This window comes from Sturnira hondurensis, unplaced genomic scaffold (genome assembly GCF_014824575.4).
Source record: "Sturnira hondurensis isolate 20B ecotype Veracruz unplaced genomic scaffold, ASM1482457v3 Scaffold0006437, whole genome shotgun sequence".
Classification (NCBI taxonomy): Eukaryota; Metazoa; Chordata; class Mammalia; order Chiroptera; family Phyllostomidae; genus Sturnira; species Sturnira hondurensis.
In genome coordinates this window covers 10,028,146-10,052,875 of record NW_028079068.1, presented here as the reverse complement: position 1 = coordinate 10,052,875, position 24,730 = coordinate 10,028,146, and the positions used below count along the sequence as shown (strand labels likewise).

Sequence of the window (24,730 nt, the reverse complement as noted above, 5' to 3'; positions counted from 1 at the left end):
AAAGGAAAACTTCATGAAGATCTGAGAAACAATTCCTAAAAAACCAACTTTTCCAGAAAAACTAGCTACACAATGCATTACATCTATCATATTATAACATGCATTAACCACAAGTATAAAACCCACAAAAACAAGTCACCATTCAACAACCTGAGACAAGATAAAATGCATCTTTCATATTTTTGACTTCTTTTTCTTTTGTGTATAGAGTTTTAAAATTTTCCTGCTAGAATGTTTTATTTTTATTTTATTACTTGTTTGTAATCTCTGAACTGTTTTTAAAAGATTTTTTATTTATTTATTTTTAGAGAGAGGGGAAGGGAGAGAGAAAGACAGGGAGAGAAACATTGGTATGTGGTTGCTTCTCACATGGCCTCCACTGGGGACCTGGCCTGCAACCCAGGCATGTGCTCTGACTGGGAATTGAACTGGCAACCCTTTGGTTCTCAGCTCATGCTCAGTTCACTGAGCTAGACCAGCTAGGACTGATCTTTGAACTTTTTATTGGCCTCCTGCCCCAAGAGGTGCCCCACTTCCACTGCCTTTAATGCCTCAGAACTTTGGTGTCATTGACCTCAGACACCACTTTGCCATCCACAGTCCTACAGGTAGTGGTCTTTGGATGGATTGTATAGAGTGGGTGTTGTCTAGAGCATGACAAAGACTGAAGTCCTCCCTTCTTGCAGTAGGTAGCAGTAGGTGGCCATCTCAGCCTCCAGCTTGACCTTGATGTTCAGCAGGGCCTCCTACTCCTGGGCCCAGCTCTGACTCCTGTCCCTCTGCCCAGGTCTGGCCCAGCTCTGACTCCAGGTGTGGCAGGATCCCACTAAGCTGTTCCATTGGCCTGGAATAGTACATATCCTCCTCTCTCAGGCTCTTCTCCAAACTGGCTCACAGATTTCTCAACGAGTCCAGGTTGACCTCCAAAATGACTGTACATCTTAGCTTTGTGTCATCTCAGCAGCTCCCATCTCAGCAGACTGTCAGGTGACAACCGGTGCCCTCCTCTATCTGTGGGTACCAGTAGTTGTCTTGTTCCTCTCGGTTCTTCCGAGCCATCTCATCCTACTGGGCCTGGATGTCCACATGATCTTCCCAAGGTCCTGAGATTTGGGGGCATCCAACTCCATGGTCAACCCAGAGTTGGCAATCTGGTTTTGCAGACCATTTACTTCCTCCTCCTGGTTCTTCTTCATGAAGACCAGCTCCTCTCTGAGAGCCTCAATCTCTATCTCCAGCTGCAGGCGAGTGATATTGATGTTATCAGTGACCTTTTGGAGCCGATTGATGTCACTCTCCACAGTCCGGCACATGGCCAGCTCTGTTTCATACTTGACTCTGAGGTGATCAGCAGGAGGATGGGCATTGTCAGACTCCAGAACAATGCAGGCATTGTCCACAGCAATTGCAAAGATCCGAGCCCTCAGGTCTTCAGTGGTCTTGAAACAATGCCCCCAGTCTCTGACCTGGGGTCCCTTCTTTCCAGGTGTTCCTGGATTTTGCTCTTCAGTCTCCAATGATCAGCTTCCAAGTTTCTCACCCTCTCCAGGTAGGAGGCCCGGCTGTCATTCAGGCATTGCACAGTCTCCTTTTCCCTCTGGATGCCCCCTATGCCTGCCAGACCCCCTGCCATCCCCGCAGCCAAGTCCCCACCCCAGATTGCAAGCTGCCCTGTATGTTGTGGAGTGGGACATGGAGATCTGGGAGCCTGAGGCCCCGGCACCTGCATAGACATTGACTGCACTGCTGGCCGGCTGGGCCTGGTGACTGGGCAACTGCACAGAGCCCAGGGGCCAGTCGTTTGTGGAGAAGCTGGAGGGGGTGCCGAAGCTCACATTGTTCAGGGAGGAAGCTGAGAAGCCAAGACTCAGGCTCAAGCAGCAGACTAGAATGCTTTCATTTAAAGTTCTCATTTGGCCCTGGCTGGTGTAGCTCAGTGGACTGAATGCAGGCTTTCGAACCACATGATCACAGTTTGATTCCCAGTCAGGGCACATGCCTGGGTTGCAGTCCAGTTCCCAGCAGGGGACTCACGAGAGGCAACCATATGTTGATATTTCTCTCCTCTCCTTCCCTTCCTCTCTAAAGATAAATAAATAAAATCTTTAAATAAATAAAAATAAAGGTCTTGTTTGTTTTCTGAATGTTCACTTCTTGAAACAGCATATTCTTTCACCAGTACAATATCATTAGTCTCTGAGGATATTAATGGTTTTTTGGGTCTTGATTTTTCCTTTGTGCATAGCCTCTGTTTCCTCCAAGTTATTTATTCTTTTTCGGCTTTCTTATGTCGGTCTCTGTCTTTCATATTAAAAGTTTCCTTCATATATCTGATGACTTTGTGCATCTGCTTGTACTTGAGTATGAAATTAATGGTGTTCTGGAAACTCTGAACATGTGTGTGGTCTTCACCAAGGGTGATGCAGTTGGTCTATTTCCTTATGAAACTCTCAAGTTAGTATCTTCAAGTTTTCTCTCTTGGACTGATCAGATATCTCAGAGTTCTTTCAACCTCCTGCATGAAAGACACATTCCTGCCTGCCAGGGTCTGCAAGCTGAATGAGCCGGGTGAGAGGAGAAGATCTATGATCTAAATATTTTCTAAGCTAAATAGTTCATAAACGTATGCTTAATTACCCTGCTGCAGTATGGTATTCGCATCTCTAACTGTGTTTGGTGTCCCTCAGTAAAAAAGATGGCAGAAGCCAGCAACTGGGTAGGGATGCAGTTCAGAATGGCTGAGGAGTGTGCCCTGATGTTTGACCCCAACCAGTGCCCAGTGCCTGAATAAATAAAGGATGAATATCAGTTTCTTTCCAGTGCTCCAACTTCTTATGTTTTGTAACCACATCCCACTTAAGAATTAATTCATCCTCTTAGTAATCAATTCTAGTGGCAGGTAGGCAGCTGCTGCCTCTGAGCCCCAACGCATGCCAGGTGGCTGTACCACAGCTCTCTCGTGCATTAGAGGGAAGAAAAAAATCAGTTATAGAGCTGCTAATCTCTGCCCTGACAGCTGGAGGATGAAGCTCTGGGCTGGTTCTTAATAACAGGAAGGAAATTCTGAGAGCCAGAGTGTGAAGAGAAAGCTTAAGAAATCATGGTGTCTGGTACTTGTGGGGCTTGTAGAAATGGCCATGTTCCGACGCTTGTCACTACATAGCATCAGGCACAAATTTGAAGACCAGGGTACAAGACTCCATTCAGGGTAGGACAACACCACGAATGAACAGATTTCCAAGATAGTGGTAGCACAGGGAAGGAGATCAAGGTGGGTGGGATTCTGTAGGGCAGATGGAGCCTTCCCTCTCCCTCTCGCCAGGGGAAAAATGGTTACTTCAAAGACTAGACGGCCAGTCTCCTGGACAAGCCTTCTGGAATTGTGAGGGCTATGACTCTCTGAGCTACCATAAACGGTAAGACCCCCTTTACCTCAGTTTCTCTGAGAACAGAGAAGACATAAAGTATTTTATAATCTATCACCCAGAGTCAACTGCATTTTAATGTATTTTGTTTTTTTCAAGTATTATTTACATAGTTAAAATCGCATGGAATATGCAGTTTTATTTCTTGCTACTTTATTTTATTACATTATCAAAAGCTTTCATTTCCTTCTATCATTAAGGAAAAAAATTCTTGGAGCCCTGGCCAGGTGGCTCAGTTGGTTGGAGCGTTGTCCTGTATATCAAAAGATTGTGGGTTCGATTCCTGGTCAGGGCACATCCTAGATTGTGGGTTTTATCCCTGGCTTTGGCATCTATGGGAGGCAACCAATCAAGGTCTCTCTCACGTGGATGTTTCTGTCTCCCCACTCCCCTTCCTCTATCTCACAAAAAAAATCAATAAACTTATCCTCGCATGAGGATTAAAAAAAATTCTTAGCAAACAAAATTTGTAACCATTCCTTTCTTATCGGATGTTAAAGTAGTCTCAGCTACCTTTTTGTTATTAAAAATAAAACCGCCGTACATGTATTTGTGCTTGTACGCCCTAAATTCAGAAGGGTGGGTGCCTTGGCTGGGACTTTGTTGGCCTCACTATGTCTGCCATTTTCAATTTTCAGAGTCTGTTGACGCTAACCTTGCTGCCTGTGTGTACCTGTGCTTCTATCTGATCCTTGGCATCCAGCTTCCTGGGAAGAAATAAAAATGGATCGTTGGGCATATTTTGAAAGTGCACCAGAATTGGTGAGCAGAAGAGTCCTTACGTTGCAGTATGCTGTGATGGCCTTCAGCATCCTCTTCTGCAGCAGCTTGGAAAAATACCTTAATGTAATTGCCATCGGAATTCAATATAAAAAGGGGACTTATCTGCAGAAAATTGTGGAGGGAATGGTTAACCCTTTATCTCTGAACACTGAATGAGATAAATTTCTAGCTGCTGCTCTTTTTGTTGGACCAATGTTCTACCTAAAAAAGTAGGGTGTAGCCATTTAATACCCAAAGAGTGTGAGAATCAATCTCAGTACTGCCGTGACGATATTATTATGTCCTCCAAACCTCGTTCTACTGTGTCAGATACCAGTTTTTAGTTAGATATCTCTAAGACAAATAGTACGAAACAAAATTGGTAAACTATTCAAGTTCCTTTTACTGTTATCTGGAAATGATATATCTTCATAGAATGAGACATTCAAACTGTATTTAACATTCCCCTGTATCACATATGACAAACACAAGGCCCTCCAGCCGAATCAGGCCCTCTACCTTATTTGATCCAGCCCACACCTTGTTTGAGAGCTTGGCAGCGCCAAGTTCTCACTTAACAAGTGTTAAGGAGTAGTCACATTCATACAGTCCTGGAATTACATTTAGTGCTTTGAAGGCAACCACCAGACTGTTACCCACAGTGATAATGAGTTTGACACCCCTGCTCTATGCTGATAGATTTATTTTTTAAAGATTTATTGACTTATTTTTAGAGAGAGGGGAAGGGAGGGAGAAAGAAACATGAATGCGTGGTTGCCTCTCTCGTGCCCCCCACTGGAGTCCCCATTCCTGGGACCCCAGGCATGTGCCCTAACTGGGAATTGAACTGGCAACCATTTGGTTCACAGGCTGGCTGGCCCTCAACCCACTGACCCACACTAACCATGGCTGATAGAGTTATCTTAAACTCATATTATTTCCATAATAGCATTAATAGGTCAAAGATTCGGCCTCACTTAAAGAAACGCAAAATTGCACAGCCTTGAAATTTCAACCTAATAACATGTAACTTTTTGTGGGACTAATTTTAAACTTTCAGACTCAGAATGGGCCTGAAACTGCCACAGCAGGAATTTTATTACTTCTAAAAACAATGCCACTTAAATTCGGAGAGGTATCGGAATACCGACTTCACACAAGCAGTTAAATCAACTTTAAACGTGAGGAAGGGGCTCTTCTCACGTGACGCCGCCGCTTTTCCTTTAAATGTCTGCTCACGTGATCGCAAACGTGCATACACGGAAGAAATTCACGCTTTCAGGGTCATTTCTCCCCCACCTTCCCAACCCTAAGGTTTTTGGCATTCCATCTACAGAAACCACAATTCCTCTGGAGACTTTCTCTTCCTCCTCCCTCCTTCATCGTGTCACTTATTCTTTCTATTCCTTGCGGGCCGTAGAGCTCCATCTGTCCTACAAAATCCCGCTTGCCCCAGGAAAGGCAATGGAAACTACAACTCCCAGGGGCATCGCGGGCACCGCCCTTGGAGACCCGCAGTGTAGGTTGGGGGCTGAGGTCCTACGGTCTTTTCATTGCGTGCAACAGGGAGCAAGCGCACTACAGGTTCCGTGGTGCCTTGCGTCTGAGCCTAGAGGGGTGGGGCGGGGGCGGGAGCTCTGGGCTGGCGGGCAGGCGGGCAGGCGGGCAGAGGCTGGGGGTGGGAGCGGAGGCGATGGAGGGGAGGAGTGGAGGAATGGGGGAGGGAAGACGAAAGGAGGCAGGAGGCGGGGCCGAACTAGAGCTGGAGTCACAGCCGGCGGTTAGAGCGGAGTCGGTGATGTCGGTGCAGGTCGTGTCAGCAGCGGCTTCCTCGAAAGTACCTGAAGTGGACCTGAAGGACCTGAGTCCCTCCGAGGCGGAGCCGCAACGAGGACTGAGTACTGCGGCCGTGAGCTCCATGGCTCCTCCAGCGGGCGGCGGGGACCCCGAAGCTCCAGCTCCCACCGCGGAGCGGCCCCCAGCCCCTGGCCCGGGCTCAGGGCCCACCGCTGCTGCTGCTGCAGCTTTCAGCCCTGCCGCCGGGAAGGTGCCTCAGGCTTCGGCCATGAAGCGGAGCGACCCACATCACCAGCACCAGCGGCACCACGACGGCGGCGAGGCCCTGCTCAGCCCCGACGGCACCGTGACCGAGGCGCCGCGCACAGTCAAGAAGGTATTGGCGCCGGGCTGCCTCTCGTGGAGAGAGAGGGAGGGAGGGGAAGCGCACACAGATCCTCTCGGCACCGCAGCACCACCCTCCACGCCCCTCTTCTGATCTCGGAAGCAGAAACACCCCTTTCTCCTTAAGCCCCTTCTCAAAAATGCCCCTACCCGATCCCCAGTGCTGGGGATCGAAGACTCCGGCCGACGCGGCCGTACTTTGCTATGAATAACATGGAGGTAGCGCTCTCCACTACTACTTGGAATGGGCAGGGAAAGGAAAGGCACCTAATACTGCTCCTCCCTGCACCCCCAACATACTCCCGTGTTATTTTTCAGACTCTCCGGGGAGAAGACCCCGATGGTACAGAAAAACCTTACCGTTTTTGAGAATTCGCCCAGCAATAAGATGGAAAGATCTTTTTTGATTGTAGTTAGGAGTAAGCAGTAGTTAGCTCCCATTGAAATCCTCAGTTCTTCGGTTTCTGTGCAGATGATGACTTTATGATGCCTTTTTGTAGTCAGCCGCTTCCATAGGGCAGTGCTGATGCTGTGCCCTTCACTCTTCTGCAATATCCCTGCATCTTCTCTGACTGTAGAAGGATAATGGAGAGATTCTCTTTACTCTTTTAAGGCGTGTGTTTGTCCTCTCGGCTCAGTACTAGGCCACCAGGATCATTAGATTGCGTATGGAGTTTGATTGTTTTATGAATTCCTTTTAATATAACCTGCAGTGTTAGGAAGAAACGCTTCTACTTTTGGGAGTGGCTGTCATTGTGGGTCTTTCTGTCTCAGCTGTCAGCTTCTTTCAGATAGTTTTGGAGAGACAGTAGCCTTGGAGCCCTGGGGAGTAAGTATGCCGAGATATAGAGTGCTTCCGTATTACCCTTACAGTGGTTATGCATAGTGTGTCTCTCCTCTCGTAAAGCTAAATCAGCAGAGAAAAAAAGAGTCAACTATTGGAAAAGACAGAGAAGGATACGGCTGTAGTTTCTGAAGTGCAACACGAACACGGTGATTTATGTTTTTTTATTGTTGTTGTGAATGATTTTTAATTCTCTATCAGAACACTAAAGTGATGGGAAGTCTGCATTGGTTTCACCGCAGAACTCAGCTGAATTGGAACCTTGGATCCAGCCTTTTGTTGTAACAACCTCATGATTAAGGTATAAAGCAGATAACCCTTTTATTCTAACTATGCAAATATAGGTGATCGGCCAACCATGTCAGGGGCAAGACTGAAGGAATATGTTTAATTATGCTTTAGGGCTGTGTCCTTGTTGTTTGCGGTATGAAACTTACCTGGGAGGAATTACAGGAGGAAAGGTACCTCAATATGAGCCTGGAAATCTAAAATATGTTTCTGACTAGTTCATTTGCTTTATAACTTTGGCCAAATCTTGCCTGTGATGAAGAATCTTTCTGTGTAAAATCTGTAACTTGATTAGATCTCTTGAGGGTAAGAGTGTTTAACAAATTGTTTTTGGAACAGAGGGTTTACTGTCAGGCAGACCTGGTTTGAATCCTGGTGCCCCCAACTAAGTAATTTTTGGGTAATTTGCGAATTCTCTGAATCTTAGTTTCCTCTTCTATAAAATAAAGACACTAATTTGATTGAGGACCAGAAATATTTGGTGAGGTACATGAACTTGTGCCTTGAATATTTAACTTGAACTTGGCACATGTACTAGTGGTTTAAAAAGTAATAGCTATTGTTATTTAGAATTTATTCCTCCTCCCATTTTAACCTAAGTGCATGCTACCATGACCTCCTCTGAAAGGTACACACAATTCAATAGCTTCTATATTAAGAAGTTTAAAAATCACAGGCCAGCATATCAATCTTTTTTTTAATTCTAGGTGTATTTCTTGACCAGTTTTGTGTTGCCAAACCACCATCTTACTGTTTTTCCAACATTAAATTGTAGGTTCCATGAGTCTAGATTTACTCAGCACCTCAGGGCTATGGAAGACAGGGCTGAGCTTGCCTTACGATGTTAATTGCTACCAAAAAAAAATAACTTCTGTGCTGGAAGTTAAGCAGGTACAACTCTGCGCAAGGATACATCTGGATGACACAACTTAAAGTCATTGCCAGGCTACTTTCTGGGGACAGAAGCTTTAACTTTCTTGATACTGAATTGGTGAAGTTAAAATAAGTGCACGAGATTGCCCTTCTGTCCTCAGGATGAAAGCCACCCCACCAGGGTACGACAGTGTGATATTTTGATATGTTAAAGCTTTCCTGATTTTTAGATCGTTTAGCTAATCATTCTGACCTTGATTGACTCCCTTCTGCTTTTATGTAGTGTAGGGAGAGACGAGATATTTAGGAATTGAAATAGCTGCACTGTTGCTTTAATTTTGTAACTGTCACATACAAGTTTATTTATCTTAAGTCACATTTCCGTGGATGGTTTCCCTCACTCCATTCATGTATCTGTCTTCATTTTTCTTAGTTCTGTTACTCTGCTCAGCCACACAAGGGAAATAGCTTTTTACAAAAGCCAGAATTCCCAAGTGCAATAGTTAGTAAGATGAACATATGGTGTGCAGGTTACTCAGTCACATCTTATCTTTGATACAAGTCACATCATGTAACTTTTGATGCTCGGAGGACCTCATCATTGTGGCTCTGATATGTTTGTATGTAACGTTTTTCTTTATAAGCTCACATTAAGTGAGTCCAGCAAACCAAAAAACCTCTATAAGGAGTGATCTGTGAAATGGGAAGAGAAGTTCCACAGTGAGTCGAGTGCTCCACGTTCCCATGCCAAGATCCAAAAAGCTCCATTTAAATAACCCATAATTAACCGAGTCAAGAGCTGAACGAATTCAGGCAAGAAAGCACTAACATGGCTCAACTCATTCTCTGCCGACAGCAACAAGGTTGAGAGGATTTCTTCCCTATGTTCTTAAAAATGGGGTCATAGGAATGTCACAGCACAGAAGAGAAAACAAGGCGGAAGAGGATTTATTTCAGAAAAGTTAAAACTTTCTGACAAGTAAGGCTGTGAGGAAAGAACCACAACTCGTTTGTGCTTATGTTAGTCTCAGTAATGAACGTGTTCAAGCAGATTTTTTTTTTTTTTCGGTAAAGATACCCACTCTGCGCTGGCTTTGTTGCTGTCAGCACAGAATGAGTTGAGCCATGTTAGTGCTTTCTTGCCTGAATTCTTTCAGCTCTTGACTCCGTTAATTATGGGTTATTTAAATGGAGCTTTTTGGATCTAGCCATGGGAACGTGGAAGCAGTGTGACTCCTTTGCCAGCCCTGCAAAATGTTCAGTAAGGCAATTGGCATATTAACCTTAATGATAATTAGCATTAATTGGCCTTTTATTGTATAAGCCGAGAGTTGTTGTAGGCGTATTTTCTAATCCTGACAATAACACATTGAGATATAGGTGGCATTATCTCCACTTTACAAATGAGGAAATGAGGTCCAGGGAGGTAAAGTGCCTTGCCCAAGGTTATACATCTAGAAAGTGGCAGAGGTTGGAATTAAACCTTTGCCTGCATCCAAAGCCCAGGTCCCTTTCAGTATGCCACCCCGATTCTTCCCAACTTCCTGGATGCTCGGTTCTGGCCTTCACCCAGAACGCTTTGAAAATACTTATGAATTCTAAGGTACATGTGTCTGGTTGAAGCCCTAAGTTTTTTCAAAACCAAATAAGGGTCTGAATCAGGGCTTTAGGGAGAGGATGGGGAAAAAATTTGTACAAATGTAGAATCTCAAAGAATTGTAAAATTAGAAGAGAGGAACAAGAGCATCTTATTTAGAGGAAAGCATTTTAAGATCAGTAATGTATTTTCTCATTAGTAATTTACTATTAATCTGAGAAATTTATTCTTATTTTTTTAAAGATTTTATTATATTTATCTTTAGAGAGGAAAGGAAGGAGAGAAATATCAATGTATGGTTGCCTCTTATGTGTCCCCTCCTGGGAACTGGCCTGCAAGCCAGGCATGTGCCCTGACTGGGAATCGAACCGCAATACTCTGGTTCACAGGCCCGTGCTCAATCTACTGAGCTACACCAGCCAGGGCCTTATTTTTTAAATTATAAATAAATATGGAATACCTTAGGAATATGCTTCCTTTTCCTGCCCAGCTAACAATTTTTCCTGTTCTTTTAAGTCCCACCTTCTTTATGAATCTCTAAGTAATCTCTAATTAAACTTTTTGCAAGTTAGAAGGGGAAGCATACTGTTTGTCATGTATTCCTGCTGTGTACCAGGCATTGTATTAGAGCTTTCCGTATACTATTTTATTTAATCCTTTTAACAGCTGTCATAGATAGGTGGGGTTATCGTTTTATTGAAGGGTGAGGGAATTAAGGAATTTGTCTCAAGGTTATACATTTAGGAAAGCGGTGGAGCTGACCCAACCCCAGTCTGCTTGACTCCAAAGCCCAAACTCACTTGCTTTTCCATTGAAGTGTTTCTATGGTCAGAACTCACATGGTCAAAACTTAACCTGTGTATTTTTTGTGGATGTTTTTATTTCACAAACAGGTAAACTTATTGAGCTTGTTTAGTGGTCTTACCATGTATTTATGTGAACATGTGATGAAACTTCTGAGAAAGCAGCCCTCTTTTTATATTATAATTTGTGAGTTCTCTTCTCCTTGGACCTGATTAGGAAAGGTTGAACATTAAGAGCTGTTTTAGGAGGTTGCTCACAGCTGAAGTTACAATTGGGTACTTGATGTTCTGAGGAAAAACTTGGGTCCAGTTGATTCAAGAAATGGATAGTCGATGAAAAAGAGAGAGTAAGTTTCCTTACTGTGTTATTTTCTTGAAAGTATTCTTCCCCACAATGAAAGGAAAAACGAAAGATTTTTTGGCATCTTTTTTTCAGAGTCTGGTCAAGTTGAGTTTATAAAGAGTATGCAGTTTCTCTCTGGTGGTTCTTGTTTAAATAATTCAGAGAGGGGTGGGGAAAAAAATAATTCAGAGAGGTACAACTGAGGCGGGTGAGAGAACAATCTGGCAGTTGCCCTGTTCTCCTGCCCTGCCCCTGTGTTCAGGTGTTACACACAATTAGGGAAGCTGAAAGTCCATTTACCCAGTGAGCGGTTCAGTAAGCTTGGTCAGGTTTCTGTGGAATTTGTAGGGGCTTTTTCTAGTCTGAATGACCTATGGCCTGAGATTTGCTGAGACCTGGTGGATTGAAATTTCTTCTGTAACAGCTCTAAGCCCAAAACTCTTTTGATTGAATTAAATAATTTAATACATTTCAGTCCCCCACTTCCCCAACTATAGTTTGTAACAATTCAATTAACCATTTTCCTTCTTGGGCACTGCATTAATAGCTGGTGATTTCCTATTCTCTTTTTCAAGTGGAAATGTATCTGTTTGGGGCACCTAGTTTTTCTTAGCTTAGAACCTATATTAAGGAAGGGTACAGAAGCTTTGGAGGTGCTAGTGGAATTTCTCTGATATAAATCAGGCTTTTCCTTAAAACTGTCATTGGAAGTTAGGTGACCTGAGACTAAAACCAGCTTCATCTCCCATCCAAGTACTAACCAGGCCCGACCCTGCTTAGCTTCTGAGATCAGACAAGATCGGGCATGTTCTGGGTGGTATGGCCGTAGACTAAAACCAGCTTCATCTTCCCTACAAACTTAAGCTCCTGTATTGTTCCAATGTGAACCCTTCTGATCAGGCTAAAAGATTAGATGTTGTTGACTACATTTTCTTGGAAACTCTTCTCTTGGCTTCAGTTATAACTTCTTCACTTATGGCCACCGTTTACTGAATATCTAACCTCTGCCAGACAGCTATCTCTCTATTTCATCTCATTTACTTGGAACAACTTTATCAGATGAATATTATTTTACAGACAAGAAAACATAGTTTCAAAAAGAGTAATTTACTCGCCCAGGGCTTTGCCTGTCTGTGATGCCTTTAGGATTAGCAAGGTGCGTCACTGCCTGCAGCAACAGTGGGAGGCTTCACCACACTGCCAGCCCCTGCACGTCTGCCTCTCTGACCAAACTCCTCTGTGAAATCTCCTTAAGCTACTGCACCTAGGCTGCTGTTGAGAGCCCTCTGCAGCCTTTTGGATCTCAAGATCTACAAGTTGCCCCTCGGTTGTCAGCAGATTCCCATGTAGTGTCAGCCTCTAGCAGCATGATCCAGTTCCGTGGTCAGCCGTGGCGATGCTATTCGTGTGGTACCTGGTATCCAGAGCTGTAATGGTGCAGCCTAAGCCTCAGCATTTCCTGCTTGGCATTAGCAAACATATCTTTCCAAAGCCCATTTTGTATGTGATTTTGGGTGGTCTTTTTATCTGTGTAGCCCTGAAGCAGGTCCTTTGCCCTGAAAGCTACCTCGTATTCTATCTGGATATTCGTTTTCTGTTCAGTTCAGCTAGAGCTGCCTTCTGCTGTTTGTGGAACTCTGAGTGGTGCACTGGTTGAACCCAACCATCTGCCTTTTTAGTTGTCTGCATCCATGGGGATGACAGTTGCTAGAGAAAATCAGAAAACCAGGCAGATCAAATTCATGGTCATCAACCTCATATGCATAATCAGTATGCCTAGCAGTGTTACCCGTTTCTCTAGTAAATTCACTTTCCCACTCACTAGAAATGACTATTTCATACCGTCTCTATTTATTTCTAATCTCTCATGTTTTCTTTTTTTTTGTTTTATTTTCTTTTTTAAAATTTATTGGGGTGATATTGGTTAATGAATTTCTATAGATTTTAGGTGTACCGTTCTATAATACATCATCTGTATATTGTATTTTGTGTTTACTACCCCAAGTCAAGTCTCCCATGTTCTTCTTTTTAAACCAGTGATATGCCTTATACTTTATTATAAAAACAGAAGATACCAAAGGGAATCCCTTCATCTTTGCATCTATCAAATCCACAAACCTACCTGCATCTAGGGCTTATCTTTTACTCATTCCCACCTGTTATGGTGGAGGGCATGTCCTTTATTTCAGCGACCAGTTTAATGGAAGAAATTTTTCCATGGACGGTAGGAGGGGGTGCGGGGATGGGGAGACGGCTCCGGCAGTAAGACGGCTCCGGCTCCAGCAGACCCAGAGCAAGGAGGTTGGGGACCTTTGCTTTATTTTAGCAAAGACTGGTCCCTCCACAGGTGCTCTAATCACATTCTCTCTCTCTTTTTTTAATTGATTTTTTTTTTGTAGAGAAAGAGAAATGTCAATTCTGTTGTTGCACTTATTTATGCATTCGTCGGNTTTTTCCATGGACGGTAGGAGGGGGTGCGGGGATGGGGAGACGGCTCTGGCAGTAATGTGAGTGGAGTCTGCAGACCCAGAGCAAGGAGGTTGGGGACCTTTGCTTTATTTTAGCAAAGACTGGTCCCTCCACAGGTGCTCTAATCACATTCTCTCTCTCTTTTTTTAATTGATTTTTTTTTTGTAGAGAAAGAGAAATGTCAATTCTGTTGTTGCACTTATTTATGCATTCGTCGGTTGCTGTTTGTATGTGCCCTGACCAGGCAAACCTGCAGCCTTGGTGTATTGGAACGACGCTGTAACCAGTTGAGCTACCTGGCCAGGGCTTGTCTTGTCTTCTTAAAGAATGTCTTCCTTTGGTTATTTCCTCTTTCTGCTAGATTCTTTCCTGCAGCATTCAAACTTGCTCTAACCTCTCCCATTTTGAAAACCCTGTCTTTTGACCCCCATATTTCCTTTCTGCTACTCCTGTCTTTCTAATCCTTTCACAGTTAAGCTTCTTAAAGGAGTTTGCAATACGTGCTATGTACATTTTTTCCCATGAACTCTTTAACCTACTCCTGCTCTTACACTCTGACCCACACAAAGCCCTCTTGACAAAGTTGCCAGTGCCTGTCATGTTGGGAAACATGTGCCCATCAGGTTTCAGTCTTCATCACGTCAGACCTCTTGACATCATGTGACACCGACTTCTTACTGAAACAGTTTCCTTTTTTGGCTTCAGGACACTGTTCTTGACTCTTTTTTCTGTTTTTTTCCCCCCACTGTTTTCCTCTTATTTCTCTGGCTGCTCCTTCTCACTCTTCTTTCTTGGCCCTTTCTCTTTGATTCTGGGCCCTCTGCTCTTTCCATTGGGTTTTCTCCCTAAGTCATCCACACCATTCCTATGCCTTTGAGTATTGCCTACGTACCAACAACTGCCCAGATGTTTTCTTTAGCCAAGACCTTCCTTCTGTATGCTGGGCAGTGTTGTGTGTACACTTGCGTGCTTGCAGTTGGACTTCAAAACTAACATGCCCCAAATAGAATTTTTTATCGCCTTGTCCAATCCCCAAATAATGTTCTTCTTATTTTCTTCATATTAGTAAAATTATATATGTTATTTTTTCTTTCATTAGAAAAATTGTTACATGTGTGTGTTTTGGAATAACTGCATATTCTTTTTAAAAAAAATATTTATTTATTTATTTATTTATTTTTAGAGAGAGAGGAAGGGAAGGAGAAAGAGTGGGAGAGAAACATCAGTGTGTGCTTGCCTCTCATGTATCTCCTGCAGGGAACCGGCCTGCAACCCAATTCGCCTCTGACTGGGAATTGAACTGCGATCCTTTGGTTCGCAGGCCACACTCAATCCACTGAGCTACACCAGCCAGGGCTCTGGATATTCTTTTTTAAAAAATCATTTTTAATTGTTATTTGATTACAGTTGTCCCAATTTTTTTCCCTTAGCCCTCCTCTGCCCATCCCCCCCACTCCCACAGTCAATCCCCACACTGTTGTCCACGTCCGTGGGTCATTCATAAATGCTCTTTGTCTAGTCTCTTCCCCTTCTTTCCACCATTCTCCCCCTCTCTCCTCCTTTCTGGTCACTTTCAGTCTGAACAAAATTTTTTTAATTACGCAAGTAACACTTTCAGATATTGTTTGTAAAATAATTCAGTCTAGGAAAACACTCCTTCCTTGGCCCTCAGCCAGCCTCCCTTCCCAGAGGTGACTTTTACTCTAAATTTGTCTTTCTTGGCTTTTTTTCTCTGACTTCACATATGTTTGCATATAGAGAAATTTATAATTTGCACATAAATAAAAGCATTCTACATATATGTTACTTCACAGGTTGCTTTTTTTACTTAAGAATATGCTTGGAGCTTTTTACATATTCGTACATAAATACATATCTATCTCATTCTGTTTAACTGCTGCATTGATTTCCAAAGTCTATACTATTGTTGTTTATTTTTATTGATACTAACACTTTTTAATTTATTGATTTTAGAGAGGAAGAGGGAGTGAGGGAGGGAGTGTAATTATACAATAGTTAGAAGCAGTTTATTAAGTTTGTAATCTTTTAGATCACAGGTGGCAAACCCAGGGCCCTGGGGGCCAAAATCTGGCCCTCCACCTTGTTTTATCTGGCCCGGCACCTTGTTTCGACCCTGCCGAGCTCTCGCTTAACTGTTAAGGAGTAGTTACATTTACATAGTTCTAAAATTACATTCGGCCCTTCCAAGGCTACTGTGAGGCTGATGTGGCCCCTGGTGAAAACGAGTTTGACACCCCTGATCCTCGCGACTCAAACTGGTCCATAACAGAAGCATTGGTATCACCCGGCTGCTTGCTAGAAATGTACAGTCTCAGGTAATTGTGGTTCTGGACTAATTTATATCTACTAGAACCTCAATTTTTACTTATTGGTGAATAGTGCGGGCTTAGCAAGTGGTATTATTTTGCTTCTCTTTCATGAAACCTCAGAGTAGAAAGATAAGAAAATCATTTTAAGGTTTTGTAGAAGAGTAGAAATTTATAATGAAACCATAAAATTTGTAAAAAGAATACTTGATGGACACAGAGACAAGGAAACAGACGGGCACAGGTGTACAAAGACAGACTCACAGAGAGATTCCCCACATACAACAGATCCCCTCAGGATCTCTGTGCCCAGACCCTTCCCGCACACACAGACGCACACCCACAGAGAGACCCACGGTCTCCACAGTCCTCTCCGTGTACACAGAGACACCCCACAGAGACCCGGGTGTACTCTGAGCCGACGCAGAGGGATGTAAACACACACATTGACAGCCAGTGGGTAATGCTTTAAAAGTATGGGACTTGAGTAGTGTGTTCTCCATAGTTACTTTGAAAAGGGACAAGTATATTCTCTGAGGGACGTTTAACTGAGCCAGGAAGTGAAGGAAAAACAGACAGGTTAACATTGGGTCTGCAGAGCAGTGAATGCTACAAAGCCAGTTTTTATTTGAATTCCTGTTTCTGGAACCACTTGTTCCTGGGCATCGTTTTCTGTTTGATGTACTTACTGTGCTTAGATAAAAAGTCACTTTCCTCATTCTCTGAGGAGCTTGCATCCTAGGTTGCTGATGAAGCAGAGTTCCATGCTTAGTTCCCCCTGGCCCTCTAACGCTTCCCCCCGATGCTGTCTGAGTCACATTAATCTGCCTGGGGTTAGGATATCTAGAAACACGGCACCTATGTGGAGGACTCCTACTGAGTCCTCTTTGGGCGTGTGGGACTGAAAAATGTGGGGTGGAGAGGGAGAACTATGCTATGACTAGAAAGAGATGGAATTTCAGGGCTTTTACTTATTGGGTAGTACTTCCCATAAAGAGAGAGTGTGATGAAATTTAAGAATGACTCAGGGGAGTAATTTAGCTGTAACTTGAAAGATTTTATTTTATTTTTTAAATATATTTTATTGATTATGCCATTACAGTTGTCCCTTCACTTGCCTCCACCCTGCACACCCCTCCCCTACCATTTCTCCCCTTTCATTCATGTCCATGTGTCACAAGTTCTTTAGATTCTGTATTTCCCATAGTATTCCTGCCCTCCCCCCTGTCTATTTTCTACCTACTGTCTATGCTACTTATTCTTTACACCTTCTCCCCCCTTCTCCTCCTCCCACTCCCCTGGTGCTAACCCTCCATGTGATCTCCATTTCTATGGTTCCACTCCCGATCCAGCTGTCCTCTTAGTTTGCTTTTGTTTTAGGTGTGGTTGTCAACAACTGTGAGTTGTTGACACAGCAAACTGTGTGAGTTTGCTGTCCTTTCACTGTTCATATTTTTTATCTTCTTTTTCTTAGATAAGTCCCTTTAACATTTCATATAATAAGGGCTTGGTGATGATGAACTCCTTGAATTTGACCTTATCTGAGAAGCACTTTATCTGTCCTTCCATTCTAAATGAAAGCTTTGCTGGATAGAGCAGTCTTGGATGTAGGTCTTTGGATTTCATGACTTGGAATACTTCTTTCAGCCCCTTCTTGCCTGTAAGGTCTCTTTTGAGAAATCCACTGACAGTCTGATGGGTACTCCTTTGTAGGTGACTGTCCCCTTACCTCTTGCTGCATCTAGAATTCTCTCCTTCATTTTCATCTTGGCTAATGTAATTATGATGTGCCTTGGTGTGTTCCTTCTTGGGTCCAACTTCTTTGGAACTCTCTGAGCTTCCTGGATTTCCTGGAAGTCTATTTCCTTTGCCGGACTGGGGAATTTCTCCTTTATTACTTGTTCAAATAAGTTATCCGTTCATGGCTGTTCCTTTTCCCCTTTTGATACCCCTATAATTCAGGTATTGGAACATTTAAAGATGTCTTGGAGGTTCCTAAGCCTCTCCTCATTTCTTTGAATTTTTGTTTCTTTTCTGTTTGGTTCTTTCTTCCTTCTGGTCCACTCCCTTGATTTGAGTCCCAGTTTCCTTTCCATCACTATTGGTTTCCTGAGCATTTCCCTTCATTTCAATCAGTTTAGCCTCCATATGTTCCTCTAATTTGTGGCTAAAATCACCAGTTCTGTGAGCATCCTGATGACCAGTGTTTTGAACTGTGCATCTGAAAGGCTGGCTATTCCTTGGTCACTTAGAATTATAGGTTCTGGGGCTTTGAGCTGTTCTTGAGTCATAATGCTTGGTCTGTTTGCACCTATTATGTTTGAGGGGCGGAACCTTAGGTGTTCACCAGGGCCAGGCAACCCAGTTGCTGGGTTGTGATGCTGTATGTGGGAGCAGAGTCAGAGAGGGAAAAAAAATGGCGATTTGCTTTGCTCCACGCTCTCTCAGATTTCTGTCCCCTCTATGGCTTCTCACAAGCAAATTAGGCCCCTCAGGTGCCGGTTCCCGGGTGTGTGGGCTCGGGTATTCTCCAGGACCCTATGGGTCTCTCCAACGAACTCTCTGTGGGCCTGGGAGCCTCTCCCGGCCCCTCGACTCCTCAACCCCGAGAAAGTCTTTCCAGTTGGTGCTTTCAGGCTCTAATTCCTGTTGCTGGGGCCCTAGCCCGCAGGGCCTGTCTCACTGTTCGCTCCTTTGCTTGGTTTATCTGTGCTCTAGTGTGTGACCGCAGTCAGCCAGCCACCCTGCACCCTCACTGGGTCCACCCCTTGCCACCCCACACCTGGGATCCACCAACTGCCTCTGCCTCCGCTCCTGGGTCCTTTGGACTGAACAGATCTTTCCAGCCCGACCCGCTCAGCCGCTGACTCCGCCCCTCTTACTGGTCTGGCTGAGAGGTTCGTTGTTGTCGGACTTCCGTACAGTTCAAGTTTCACTGTTTTGGCTGCATTTTTGTTTCTAAAACTTTGCTGTCTTTAAATTTAGTTGTGGGAGGGGACACAGTGTTTCCACCTATGCCTCCATTTTGGCTGGAAGTCCATTTGCCCATTTTTAAATTGGGTTGTTTTCTGATTAAGTTGTAGGAGTTCTTTCTGTATTCTGAATGCAAGTCCTTTTTTAGATATATGATTTGCAAATATTATTTTTTCCTACTCTGTGGTTTGTCTTTCCATTTTCCTTATGATGCATTTTAAAGGGATAATTTTTAGCTTTGATAAAGACCAGTTTATTACTTTTTAAGTAGATTATGCTTTTGGTTAGACATTTTTAACTGCGGGCCACAAAAAATGTACTCCTATGTTTTCTTCTAGCAGTTTTATAGTTTTATTTATTTTTAAAATATTTTATTTATTGAAATTTAGAGAGAGGGTATGGGAGAGAGGAAGAGAAAGAGAGAAAAACATCGATTGGTTGCCTCTTGTATGCACCCTGACTGGAACTGAACCTGTAACACAGGCATGTGTGTGCCTTAACTAGAAATTAAACCAATGCCCTTTTGCTTTGTGGGATAATGGCCAACAACCTGATCCATGCTGGTCGGGGCCATTTTATCGTTTTAGATTTTACATTTATGTCTGTGATACATTATGAGTTGATTTTTGTGTATATGGTATGATACAGGTCTCATCTTTTTTCTTTATATAGGTATATTCAACTGTTACAGCGTCATTTGTTGAAAAGATTATCATTTGCCTATGAATCACCTTAACACCATCATTGAAAATCAGTTGGAGATGCATAGGTCTATTTCTGAACGTTGTGTTCTGTTCCAGTGATTTGCCTGTTTGTAAAAATTATTTTGGCTAAGATAGGTCCTTTAAATTACCATAAATTTTTGGATAACCTGCCCTGGTTGGTGTGGCTCAGTGGATTGAGTGTGAGCTGGGAACCAAAGGGTCGCTGGTTCAGTTCCCAGTTGGAGCACGTGCCTGGGTTGCAGGCCAGTTCCCTGGCTGGGATTTTGTGAGAGGCAAACACACATTGATGTTTCTCTCCCTCTCTCCTTCCCTTCCCCTCTCTCCTTCCCTTCCCCTCTCTCCAAAATAAATAAATAAAAACTACAGTTATAAAAAAAATTTTAGGATAACCTTTTTTATTTTCTACAAAAAGCTTGTTACCATTTCAATTAATATTTTGTTGAGTCTAAGGTCATTTTGGGAGAATTCCTATCTAAGCAATATATTGAGACTTCTAACCTGCAAACATGGAACATCTTCATTGCTTAGTTGTTATCTAATGGCTTTTAGCAATGTTTTGTACCTTACAGAATGTAGGCTTAACACTTGTTATTTATTTCTAAGCATTTTTAATGCTATTATGAGTGGAATTGTTTTTTTTTACCATTTTTAAAAATTTATGTAATTGTTTTTCAAGTACAGTTTTCTGTCTTTTACTCCCATCCCAGCCCACTCCCCCCAGTGCTCCCCACCTCCCTCCCATTTCCAACCCCCTTGGTTGCTGTCCATGTGTCCTTTATACTGGTTCTTGTAAATCCTTCCCCTTGTCCCCTGAAATTCCCTCCCCTCTCCCCTCTGGTCACTGTCCACCTGTTCTCTCTTTCAGGAATTGGTTGATTTTATTCTTAGATTGTCTATTGCTAGCATATAGAAACACAACTGATTGTTTTTACTGTGGTAAATATATAAAACAGTGTCACTTTAACCATTTTAAAGTATGCATTTCATTGGTGTTAAGTACATTCAGAGTGTTATGTAATGATCACCACTATCTATACCCAAAACTTTTTCATCATCCCCAACAAAAACTCTGTACCCATTGAACAATAACTCCCCTTTTCTTCCTCCCCCCAGCCCCTAGGAACTTCTATTCTACTTTCCATCTCTATGCAATTGCCTTTAGGTACCTTATACAAATGGAGTCATGTACATCCTTTTGTATTTGACGTATTCCACTTAGTATGTTTTTAAGGTCCATGCTATAGCACATATCAGAATTTCATTTGTTTTTGACTGAATACTATTCCACTGTGTCTTACCACATTTTATTTATCCTTTCCTCTGTTCAAGGACACTTGGGTTATTTCTACCTTTTGGCTGTTATGAATAATGCTGCTATGAATATGGGTATATACATGTCTGTTGAGTCCTTTTCAAGGTTTTCATTTATAACTCTGGTAGTTTGGAGAGTCTTTAGACTTTTTGCATACAGGATCATGTCATCTACAAAAGATGGTGTTACTTCTTGTTTTCTAGTGTGTATGTCTTTAATTTTGTTTTCTTGCCATATTACACTGTCCAGAACCTCAAAAATGGTGAGAGTTGACATCCTCACCTTATTCCTGATCTTACAGGAGAAGTATTCAGTCTTTTACCAGTAAGTTTGATGTTAGCTGACAGTCAGTAAAGCAAGTTTCTCATAATATATTCTATATAGTGTCTTAATATAGAAAGATTAAGGGACTGGATAAATTGACATGTCTTAGTGTGTATCACCTGCTTGACATACATTTCTTAGCTCTAAAATTAACAATCCTTTTGTCTCTTGTAGACTCAGGCAACCTGATACCCTTTAAGTTTTTATTTTGAATCAGTTTTTTTAAATAAGAATCTAAATTGACAGTTCATAGGCTTCCTGTTCCTATTTAATTCTAGGGTATCTATATTGTGACCCCCCAAATTAAGCATTTATATCCCCTGATGCTGTTTTAAAGTTCAGTATGGTTTTCATTTTTCTGGGGAGAGATTCTGTGATATTTTCTCTTTCAATTAAAGTATGTCTTTGTGTGTAAAGTAAACTGCCTCTGTGGTTCGTACATGTAGTTTATTTTATGTCCTGTTGTTTCTATCCCCATAAGATCTATAGGCAGCACTCTTCTTGTGGATGGGGACACAAGTTTATGTACCTTGATTGGTAAGTATGTGTGTGATATTTCAAATTAGTGCCTTATCCCTTAGACTACAGTCTAACTACCAGGCCTGAGACTTTTTTATTCAGTGTATTGTTAGCCTCTAGCAAATTGTAAAGGATTGGAATGAAAGAATGATAAAATCGGTCTTGTGACACTTGTGTAAAGAGGAGTGATTAGTGTAAATTGGCTTGGCTTTAGGGTGAATTTTCGTTTTCTAAATCCTCAGAGCATTTGGTTATGAATTGTTGTCTATTTAGCTTAAATAGAAAAATTTTCCAGTTTTCTCTTAGATATTAAGCTATATGTTATGTTATATTCTCTTACTAATATACATTATAAAAAATTGAAAGCCTCTTTACCTTTACAGTTTGGTAAATCAAAGTAAATTTGTGCTGTGGTTCTGCCAGTTCGTCAGACTGCTCTCATGTCATTTCTGAAAGGTTTTAGGCATAGACACATGTGAGTGATTTGGGTAATTTTGTGGGAACCTGCTTCAATAATTAAATATAAAGCTTTGAGATAACCAGTTTTCAGAAAGGGATGGTTACAATTATCATATAGAAAGTTGATATATTTTTAGTAAATGGCATTGTTTACTGACTCTTTTTCTTGGAAGAAGAGTCAGCATTTGTTAGTTCTGACTGTCTACTAAATGCCTTCTGTTTTAGCAGATCACTTGGGTGGCATTGAATAAAGAATTCATATTTGGCATTCGAGACCTCGACTCATTTTCTCTCTACTTCGTTGAGAGAAAACCACCTTTCTACAATGCAGAGAACTGTTAGAACTTGTTCATCAGGAGTTCAGCTGAAATTTTCGGCTCTCAGCCTTATTCTCTGTCCTTGTGCTTCGGTGATGTTTCAGTGACCTTATCAGCCCTCAATTTGTTTATCATACTCCTTGATAATGTAGGGGATACTGCTGTTCTCCTAGGATCGTTGGCTGGGGTCCTTTAAATTGGATTGACAAAAGACATTGACAAGAGAAAAGCATATCAATTTACTTAATATAACTTTCATGTAACATGGGAACTTTGATAAGGAAATGGAGACTAAAGAAATGGCTAAACCTGAGTGTCTTTTATACTAGGTTTGATGAGGAGTGGAAAGTCATGGGAAAATGTTATAGGATGAAAGGGTATGAGCTGAGGGTAGTAAACTGGGGAAAACTTAGCAAGTTCATTAGGATTCCTCTTGTTGTCTGCCCTTTTGTCTTTAGAGATAAGAATGCTCCTTTTTCCACGTTTAGGGAGAACACCTCTCACATGAGGATCTTATGACTTGCTTTGGGGCAAAGGGGAGGTCAGAGAGTTCTCTTGCCATTTTGCAAATTCCTTTTGCTTAAAATAATCAATATGCCATGTATCATATTTTGGGATTATAGTATGTGTTCTGAATCACGTTACTCCTCCATCTGAAACTTTCCCTATAAAGTTTTGCTGTCCAGAAAGTGAGTTGATAGATTGTTCCATAACCCAATCAACTAGTCTCTGAGTCCTGGGAATAGGTCAGTGCAATTAAACAGCCGTGTTTCAGGAGGCAGTGGTGTAGGTGGGCGTAGGGCACATACCTGGGTTAAGTCTCTATATAGTGGGAGCAATAAGGCATTTAATGAAGGACATGTCTGTAAAAACAAGTTTTTTGAGTCTAGAGGGCAGTCAGTTAAGATTTCTAGATGTTGAGTGTAAAGAATCTTTAGATGGTGGAGTGAGTGGCAATCTAATGAATTTTCTGGTTCTAGTTTGAATGACTCTGATGATGGCACTGGCTATTATGGTCAACTTTCTGAGTGGCCCTCACAGCAGCAGGCACAAAGTGGCCCATACATGATTTGTTGTGGTGATTTATTTGAAGTTTATGTCAAATTTTCTACTTTTAGCTTTAGGAAAAGGGCAGTTTTAGTTATTAGTGATACTAAGTCAGCAGGGTTGGAGAAAATTGCAAATATTAGTTTGGAGAGTTGTAGCTAGATATCTGAGGAAACTAGAATTGAGAACCCACAGCAGTATACTATAGTTTTCCACTGAAACCTAAACATTTCTCTCTACATTCACCCTTCTTGTTGATCAAAGAGAACCAGACTACCAGACTAGGTTATTCTTTACCAAAATTATTCTGGTTTTATTAGATTTGACTTGATTATATAAATGCATCAAGAATGATAATTGACACATAGGTCTTTTAAAGTTTGCTTTATTGGAACTTTTCATAAACAATCTTAGATTAGACTTTTTAAAAACCCCTTAAAGGTAGGAAGCCAGATTAGAAACACAGTATCAGACTTTGCCTGCAGTACCTGTAGATTTGCATGACTTCTTCTCTTTTTGGGGTCCCCAAGATATCTTCTAAGATTCCTATTGGACTAACCTATTCCCAGTTCCTAATTGGACTGACCTATTCCCAGGACTCAGAGACTAGTTCAGTGGGTTATAGAACAATCTATCAAATCAGTAGTAGGTGACCTTTCTTACTCATCTGGTAGTAAGGCCAAGAACTGTGTAATCCAGGTACCAGGATGGTTTTTCCAAGAGGACTTTGTAAGCATTGGCTCTATAAAATCAGCCTTCATTCTTTAAAGTTGTCTGGTCATGTCTGATTTTAAGGTCATATTTATAAATATGACATTACAGTCAAAGCCTTGGGAATGTAGTGTTTCCAATTATGTTCTTTTATAAGGAGAATAGATTCTTATTGAACTTAGTAAAATAATTGTATTGCCATAAAAATAACTGTTAAGAATTTCCAAGTTCTGGAGGGGTCAGGCAGGGAGAAAAGATAAATATTTTGTTTGTTTGTTTACCAGTGTATAATCTATTGAATTGCTCTAAGATATAGCTTAAAAGAAAAGGGAAAGGAGTTCCTTATAGTCAGAAAATAGAACATTAAAGAACCAACAGAGTTTCAAAGAAGACCATAAAAAATCATAATCCTTCATCAGTTCATTTCATCC

At 42.0% G+C, this 24,730-nt stretch overlaps 1 protein-coding gene and 2 pseudogenes across 2 annotated transcripts in view; 2 read left to right on the top strand and 1 right to left on the bottom strand.

Moving 5' to 3' along the window:
* Window positions 1-527: 527 nt before the first annotated feature.
* LOC118989211 (keratin, type I cytoskeletal 18-like) lies at window positions 528-1,913 on the bottom strand (annotated as a pseudogene).
* Window positions 1,914-4,029: 2,116 nt separating this feature from the next.
* Window positions 4,030-4,364, top strand: LOC118989210 (protein kish-A-like; annotated as a pseudogene).
* Window positions 4,365-5,931: 1,567 nt separating this feature from the next.
* AHCYL2 (adenosylhomocysteinase like 2) overlaps window positions 5,932-24,730 on the top strand; it is a 156,758-nt gene continuing 137,959 nt past the window's right edge. For both annotated transcript variants that reach the window (XM_037049220.1, XM_037049219.1), the window contains exon 1: window positions 5,932-6,360. In XM_037049220.1, the coding sequence (XP_036905115.1) occupies window positions 5,986-6,360 (375 nt within the window). In that variant the 5' untranslated portion in view covers window positions 5,932-5,985. The remainder of the gene's footprint in view (window positions 6,361-24,730) is intronic.